Below are 9,111 nucleotides of genomic sequence, written 5' to 3'. Positions count from 1 at the left end.
GACTAGAGGGTCAGTACAGACTAGACTAGAGGGTCAGTACAGACTAGACTAGAGGGTCAGTACAGAACACTGAGCGACTGACAACGTTAACAGCGCTGGTTCTCCGATTTCAGGGGTTCCTTAAAAAACCACCAGTCCTGAGGCGTTTGGGCGACTAAAGCGAAGGTTCATGAAGCCACCAAGATGGCAGCCGTACTGACCTGCAGCATCGGCAGCAACAAATAGACTTACAACTTAGGGAAGAGTACAAAGAACACGTAGAATAAAGGTGTGAAAATACTCTCTACGAATGAACCCAAACGGTGGAGGTAAAGCGAGACTACACACCCCTCTGCGCCTCTTTCCTGTAATCCAGAGAGGAGCTGCAGACTCGGTACTGTCAGAGGCATCAAGCATTGCAATGTGGCGGTCTGCAGCCCTCCCGGATCAGCAGAGGGGGTGGAGCAGCGACCGGACGGCTCGGGAAATAGGGTAATTGGCCAAGTGCAATGGAGGAGAAAAAAGAAAACGTACAGATGACTTTCAACTCCTCACTCGGCCTTGAAAAAAGACCCCCAGTGACTCCGCGTCTGTCCACGGCGTCCCATAAACCGGTTTGTGGAGCCTTTCAGTCTGTTTTGAAAAACAGATTCCTGCACGCTTCTCCTGAGACACGCCACTTTTCGTTCACTGGTGTTTCCCCTGGCTGGGCCTTCTCCCGAGGGATGACGAGGTGGCTTACGGACGCCACATGGCCCACGCTTTGCATTCTACTTTGCAAATACTTTATGTTATTATTTTGGTTGTTTTGTGGCGCTCGGGCTTAAGGTACTTTTTGTTTTTTAAAACCTACCACACGATCCACGGCCCTGTGATGGCCTGGCGGCCTGTCCAGGGTGTCTCCCCGCCTGCCGCCCAGTGACTGCTGGGATAGGCTCCAGCATCCCTTCGACCCTGACAGCAGGATAAGCGGTTCGGATAATGGATGGGTGGATATAATGAGTGAATGTGGTAGGATGAGAGACTGGCAGCGTCACATGTCAGAGCTCCACGTCCACGTTCAGCATCCACCTGCAAGTCTGTCAGATGAGGCGTTGTCTCCACCTGCTGGAAGAACACACCACCACACCACCGGCCTCACAGGACGGCACCGCCGTCTCAGAGCTACACAAACTTCTGGGGATTTATCCTTTTCCCTCGCAGGATGTGAAGTATGTACATGACCTTTGACCTCCCCTAAAAGAAGCTAAACTTCCCCTAAGGAAGTGTGTGTGTGTGTGTGTGGTGGTGGTGGTGGTGGTGGGGGCTTGTTGTTGCTGAAAGGATATTGAGGATGTTACAGCTAACTCCATGTTGGCTTTATCAAATGCTTCAATGGAACGACCGGGATTTCACTCCTACCTAAAACGACCATGGGCGGTCAAAATGACGGCTGGGTTTTAAACTCTATATTCTGTCAAGATAAATACCCAGTTGAGATATAAATATATTGCATATGTTAGCGCGTCTGTTAGGAAACGTCTGACACCAAAATTAACATTTTAACAACTTTAATACTATTTTTCAAACAATTTAAAATGGCCGCTGTCCAACGTCTGTAAATCCTGCAGCGCCTCGGTGGTGGTCATGGTGCGTCTGGACCCAGACATGTTGGGACATCACCACACATCAAGTTTAGACTATTTCTCTCCACTGGAGGGCGCTAGTGTGTTTCTAGGACAGAGCAACGAACTTCACGCAGGAAATGACGCGACCAACACACGTCATAAATACTGACATGACGCGCACCATCACGCGCAAATTCTGACGGCTCGTGGTCGCTTTAGGTGGATCTTATCATAACCTTTTCATGCAATTGATCTAAAACTCGTTTGCAAATATGCAAATATGTGCAATTTTAGGAGCCTTCAGGGAGCGGCAGGTCTGCATCTTTTTTTCTTCTTCTTCTTCTTTTCACAAAGTTATTAAACTTTGAAAACCAAAAACCGTCAAAATGACGGCCTTGGTCACGACACACCAAGAAGTGAAATATGAAATGAATCCTCAAGGACAGGAGCCGAACATGTTCAGGAACATTTATTCCACAACAGCAAATCTGATCAATGATCCACTTGTTTTCTTTCAGACACACAATTTACCATGCGACAACGTAAACGTCAAGATGTATACTTTGTACGGGGCCAAGTGTATGTACAAGCAACCCTAACCATTAAATGATGCCTTGCACAATTTAACGGTCAAATTACAACACCATACCATTGAAAAATGATAGTCAGTCATTTGAAACATGACAAAATGTGAAATAAATAATACCCCAAAAAAGAAAAAGCATCATATAACCATTTCACTATAGTTACATTATATATATATACTATGTTGTCTCAATACACATTTATGGAGCCAAACCCCGATCATTGATCCATTATAGATTTTTTTTTTAATTTTCTGAACACACATTGCATTCAACTTTAAACATTTACAGTTGCATTTTCCAGTATCTCAATGAGAAAGCCATGACGGGTACATCTATGTGTGATCAGGGGTTACAGATAACATTGTAAAAGGGCCACAGGGGTCAACACCCATACCATTAACAGCAGAGGGTGGGCAAAAAGAACTCACCCACTGTAAACCATTAAAAACATTTCATCAGCAGTTATGAAACTGACCCAATGGTAAAAGAGAGTGGTGGGTTATGGCAATTTGCTAATTTGCGGCAATATATGCATATTCAGCAGTATGAAAAATCTGGAGTCACTTCATGGAGAGCTGCCTGTGGTGCGCCCTCACACGTGGTCCGCCTCGTCAGCTTTTGTCTCTAGCGTGGACTCATGAAAATTCAAGGATGATAAACGATCACAGCATTTGGACAGAAAGTCAAAGTCATCAGACTTTACAATAAAACACGACACAACCAAAACTGAGATGCTAATAATAATAATAATAATAATAATAATAATAATATTCTTCCCTGATTAGAACGATTCCTTAACCACGCTGTACTATAAGGAATTGTTATAAATCTGTACTGCAGGAAGCCTTCAAACCACAGGATAGGTATGAAGAGTTGCTCTCCATTAACTTACATCTTCAAGACAGGTCAGAATTGGAGTTGCTCGTTCTGGAGACGTGAGGCCTCTGTCAGTCTACAACCCCCGCTGTACATGTTCCAGTACTGACTGGTGGTATGGGACAGGGTCCTCGCCTAACACCAATAGCTTTTCACACATGAACAGGACGTACTAGTACAACAACACAAGTCGCCTACGTTAACAAAAATAGATGCCATAGAAAAGGGTGCGCAGAATGTCCTTCAGTCTCTACTGAGCTGAACTGTCCTCTGTATTAATTTAGCTTTGGCTCTAGATGCTAACCCCAAGATATAGTTGCATCCAGGTTAAGAGCTCTTAAATGCTTTTATCAAATCAAAACAGGAGGACATTTTTTAATCGAAGAGGTGTCATCCTATGTCGACGATCAGGATAATACGCTCAAGATCCCCTCTGTAATCTCAGGCTTCATGTTGGCGAATCCAGCTCTGACTTGCACAAATGAACTGCTGATATGTCCCAAAAATATATTTTCATGAAAATCTTACTTAAAAACCAAACCCGTGAAGCTCGGATCAATTCTCCCTCCTGTTAACGTGTGAAACGCCATTGATAGTGATCCTACGATGGAAGTTGCCTCGACTCGTCTCTGTCCCGAGGGCTGATCCGGTTCAGTACCGCGCGAAGACAGGCTAGGTACTTCCTTGCAAGCAAGTACGGAAACCAACCAGAAACCAGGTGAAGGAGGGGCCAGCACCCCACAAAAAACAAGTTACAGTTCCTACGTCAGCGGCCAGTTAGGATAATCAGTGCCAAAAAAAGGAAGCTCCTGTGCACAAACCACCTCATGTTGCACGACCAAAACACAAAGGGGAGCACTCAAGACAACAAACACGGGGCCAAAAGTAACAATTCCAATGAGGATGTAGGCTAAAAGGACCCGGCATTTCAAAGTTCTACAGAATCAATTGCAAATCAGAGGTGAAAGTCGTACTAGTGAGTGACAACTCTTGTTGGTGAAAGTTTCATGATGGCACGAACCACCAAAGACACAACAAACACACGTCGCTGTCCAACGCCTCCCTGAGCCATGCGTCTTCTCTATCCATTCGGCACAAACGTCACCCCCGCAGCGACCTATACTCAGATGAGCCCTCAGACGAGCCTAGCATCACGCAGCGTCATCTCACGCACGAACATGAATGGATGAAGGTAAAGATGTCACGAGAGAGAACAAGAAAACTGGAGACAGGGTTTTTTTTTGGGGGGGGGGTTTCCTTTTAAACAGTGCATGCTACACCATGATGCAAACATACGGGATAAAGGGGACGGTGGGGGCAGGCGAATTGTGAGAATAAAGGCCGAGAGATACAAAAGAAGAAATGAAAGGAAAACAATCTTTTTCTTTCTTTTTTTTTCCTCCATTTAATGGCGGAGGGGAGGACACGGGGAGCAGACCATTTGGGGAGGGTGAAAGGGGATGGGTCTTCATTAGTTCCTATTCATGGACCATGCTCACTTCGTCCCTCTCCTTGTTCGCCGCTCTCGCTCTCACTCTCTCTCTCTCACTCTCTCTCTCTCTCCACAGAGATGACCCCTCTCTCGTTCGTCTTGTTTATTAAAGGTGGAGTAGGGAAGCAGGCAGGACCGTGGGGCCACGACACCAGGGGGGGAAACGGAGAGTTAGTTGAAGCCGGTGTCGGTGTGGTAAGTGGAGTGGTGACCGTCCGATGTTAGCTGGGTCGTCTCTGTCGCTGATGGTTGCAGAACGATGGGCTCGCCGCCAGCCTCTGTTTTGTTTTTTTTTTTGTTTTTTTTTTTTTTGGAAATGGGCAACATTTTTTGTAGTGACCAACAATTGCCAGAGGACGTGACAGGTAAAACAACAGCCGGTCATAAAAAAAAATGAGTTCAACTCCAGACTCCGGACTCACCTCTTTCGTCGGATTGCAGCTGGGCCTCCAGGTCCTCGGGGGACACATAGAAGTCCTGCTCCTGGCCCTCTGGAGGCCGTGGTTTACACTTTCCGCAGCAGCAATTACAGCAGCAACACAGGCAACAGCAGAAGTAACAGCCAGTAGCCAGGCCACAGAGTACGAACAGTGCCTGCGAAGGTGTTGACAGATGGAAGGAACAAACGGATTATCAGACAGAGAATAGACCATCGAAGTGTGACGTACATATTCCACCCACATAAGGGGTTCTGCTTCCACTGCCTTGCCAGACTAACGGAAAAATGAATCCGGAGTTTATGAAATTATCTCCTCGAACTACATCTGATGCCAGCACTGACTATTTTGCTTAAAGCGACATTGTGTAAAAATTCTTTATTCATTTTTCAAACTCTGGAGTGTGCACAGTGCAGGCTCGGGCAGGCTCGGGTGATGCGTTCAGGGGGCATCTGTACATTTCAGCCTCTACCGATAGTCTCTGCATGTGAGGCTTTTAAGGGGATGTTTGTGAGTTTGAATCACAAGAAATAACCTGGTGTAAACTACTAACAACACACGTTAGCCCCTAGCTAGCGGGTCTGACCCTTTAGCCGAGCGGTTAGTGACGCCGCCTTGTGGTGCAGTACACCCCATATCGAATCCCGCACCGGGCGAAAAAATAACCGGTTACATTGGTGGCAGCGGTGGGATCCGGAAGTGTGCAGATCCTCAGAAGTCTCTTCGGAGCGCGGGAAGAACAAAGCGCGAGGGCGCGCTTCCGGAAAAGGGGGACGACTGTAAACTACTAAAAAGACACGTTAGTCCCCTAGCTAACGGGTCTGACTCTTTAGCCGAGCGGTTAGTGACGTCGCCTTGTGGTGCAGTACACCCCGTATCGAATCCCGCACCGGGCAAGAAAATAACCGGTTACACTGGGTTATATACACAACAAATTGAGACCGTTTGGTGTTTTAATACACACCGAATTGTCGGAAAACGGTCACCTGCATCTACCAGCAAAGGGTGAAAAGTTTCAAGTTGTACATATCAAGTTACGTCCTCAAGTCCGTCCGTCTGCTCATCCTCATAACTGTGGACGTGACTTGATATGTACAACTTGAAACTTCTCACCCGTGTGCTGGTAGGTGCAGGTGGAGGTTTTACGACAGTTGTGTGCACGTCGTTGACATGTTATCCATGGTGAATCTCGCAGGCATCGCGAAAAACATGCCATTGTCAACAGCGCACGCCAACAAACAGGAAACTGGTATGACCGCTGCAGTAGAAACCGGAAATCAGTGGACTACAGTTATGCACAGAGCCGATTCACGCACAGGATATGACGCGCTCTACGAGGCACGATAAAAATGAACGTGGGATTTTGCTGCATTTTTCCCCTCGGCGTTTGCCTGTTGGTGGTAGAGGTTGCAGCCAAATACATGTGGTCCACTGCTGACCATCACGTCTCGTTCGCTAAACTAATGGAAAAATTACACAATACGGCTTTAAGACATAAGAATCAATATGGATTTCTGTATTTTTTTAAGGCGGGTGTAAACTAATTTGGAAGCCACAATGAACAAATGTAAACATGAATTGCTAGTGTAAACTACTAATAAGACACGTTAGTCCCTAGCTAACGGGTCTGACTCTTTAGCCGAGCGGTTAGTGACGTCGCCTTGTGGTGCAGTACACCCAGTATCGAATCCCGCACCGGGCAAGAAAATAAGCGGTTACAGTAGCAACACGGCTGGGGAGATAATTTCACAACAGATATGCTGAGCAGATTGATGCACCGGGCACTAAAACAGAAACGCCATCACAAAGAATTACTGTTCCTACAGGCGTTTAGATACTCGTGTCGGTTTTACCTTTGCCCACCAACTTGAAAGGACAAAGTATGTGTTGACGTTCTCCTCGCCGAACTGCTCAGCCACGTACAGTCCCAGAGAGCCGTACTTGTCATAAATATTACGCTTCGTGGGGTCGTTCAGGATGGCATGGGCATTGTTTATCTCCTTGAATTTATCTGCCGCCTCTGGATTGTCAGGATTCTTGTCGGGGTGAAACTTCAGTGCCAGCTTCCTGTGGAAAAGATGACAAACACAACAATTGGTGCTGGTTGATACCGGCAAAACCAAATACCACAATATTTATGACTGGTGTAACCTACAGAAAGACTCCCTTGCCGGTTGTTGAGGGGCTGGCCCCCCTCTAACCGAGCGGTTAGCGATGTCGCCTTGTGGTGCAGTACACCTCGGATCGAATCCCGCAGCGGGCAGGAAATACGCTCGGTTACCCTGGTGGCAGCAGTGGGATCCGGGAGCACGCAGATCCTCATAAGTCCCTTCGGAGCACCGGAATAACGAAGCGCGAGGGCGCACTTGCAGGAGAGGGTAACTACTGTAACCTACAAACAGACTTACTGTTAGGTCGACCCCCTTTAGTCGAGCGGCGAGCGATGTCGCCTTGTGGTGCAGTACACCTTGGATCGAATCCCGCAGCGGGCGGGAAATATACTGGGTTATAGTAACGTGGCCATGATGACCGTACAAGTATCCATGTCACTCAGCGAATGCGTTCAGAAAATGACGTCGCTTTATTGTAATGCAGCCATAGGGCCCACCAAGGGGGAGGGGGGGTGTATTTTGAGATTAGTGAGAAAGGCGAAATTTCGCAGTTAAAATCAAATGCAGGGGATAAAGTCGAGACTAAGGCTAACGTGTCGTGCAGAAAGTAACCATTTTGTGTTTAAACTTGAAATCTGGGAAAACGAGTCAAAACTGAATTCCAAGGGCGTCCGGGTAACGCAGCGGTCTATTCCGTTGCCCACCAACACAGGGATCGCCGGTTCGAATCTCCGTGTATCTCCGGCTTCGTCGAGCGCCACTACAGACACAGTTGGCCGTGTCTGCGGGTGGGAAGCCGGATGTGGGTGTGTGTCCTGGTCGCTGCACTAGCGCCTCCTCTGGTCGGTCGGGGCGTCTGTTCGGGAGGGAGGGGGAACTGGAGGGAATAGCGTGATCCTCCCACGCGCTACGTCCCCCTGGTGAAACTCCTCACTGTCAGCTCCCTCCCGCGTCCGGGCGCACGCGCTTCCGATGGCCTCACCGCCCCACTTCTGACACCAGTGTAGCGAATTCGGAGGGAGCCGCCGCCGCACCACTGCGCTAACCAGTCAACTAAAGGGTCCGACCCGTAGGCCAAGCGAGTCTAGTCATCGTTACAATATTTTTTTCCTTTCTCTGAGAATGTGATCTTCTTTCGTGGGCCTAATATGCTTCTGTATTCAAGAACGACGACATTTGAGTTACATCACAATGCCATGATAACCAATATCCCAGATGATATCAATTCTCATATCATATCGATATATTGCCACATCTCTCTCACACACACACACACCGAGTTCAGGGGGCAGCCGGGAACCGCCGCTTCCGGGACGCGAACCCGGGTCTCCCGCACCACGGGCGACTGCGCTAACCAGTCAACTTAAGGGTCCGACCCGTTAGACAAGGGGCGAGCGAGTCTACTCATTCATGCACATGCACACGCACACGCGCGTACACACACAGATCATGGCAACATGTGTTCTCCTCACCGGGATGTAATGCATATGCAGCTAATAAGTTGCCATGGCGACACGTGACATTGCTCACCTGTAAGACCTCTTGATGTCATCAGGAGTGGCCAGCTTTTCCACACCCAGCACGTGGTAGAGAGACTCTCCAGCGGTGGAAAGGGAGCGCTGTCTCTGCTGCTCGGCCATCGTGTCTCACGTCCACAATCTGGGACCAGGAAGAGAAAACCACTAAATCACAGACCCGATCGAAACCACTGGCCAGCGTATCCAGAAACCAGTCTATGGGACCAGGGACGATGTTTTACAATATTCTGATGCATGATGTACAGACTGAGAGCAGCTCTCTTTCTTACCGACAGATAGATAGATAGATAGACAAACAGACAGGAAGATAGATAGAGAGAGAGAGAGAGAGAGACAGACAGGAAGATAGATAGAGAGAGACAGACAGACAGGAAGATAGATAGACAGACAGACAGACAGACAGACAGACAGACAGACAGACAGATAGATAGATAGATAGATAGATAGATAGATAGATAGATAGATAGATAGATAGATAGATAGA

The 9,111-nt window shown here is 47.8% G+C and overlaps 1 protein-coding gene across 1 annotated transcript; it reads right to left on the bottom strand.

Moving 5' to 3' along the window:
* Window positions 1-4,676: 4,676 nt before the first annotated feature.
* On the bottom strand, window positions 4,677-8,729 carry LOC130108022 (dnaJ homolog subfamily C member 5-like). The gene is made up of 4 exons (XM_056274857.1): window positions 8,620-8,729; window positions 6,832-7,045; window positions 4,948-5,135; window positions 4,677-4,827 (listed from the first exon to the last, which is right to left on the bottom strand). Exons 1-4 carry the CDS (start codon window positions 8,727-8,729, stop codon window positions 4,713-4,715), a joined length of 627 nt encoding a protein of 208 aa, XP_056130832.1. The 3' UTR covers window positions 4,677-4,712.
* Between the last annotated feature and the right edge of the window lie 382 nt (window positions 8,730-9,111).

Source organism: Lampris incognitus, chromosome 2, assembly GCF_029633865.1.
Source record: "Lampris incognitus isolate fLamInc1 chromosome 2, fLamInc1.hap2, whole genome shotgun sequence".
Lineage (NCBI taxonomy): Eukaryota > Metazoa > Chordata > Actinopteri > Lampriformes > Lampridae > Lampris > Lampris incognitus.
This window is presented reverse-complemented; position numbering and strand designations above follow the sequence as displayed.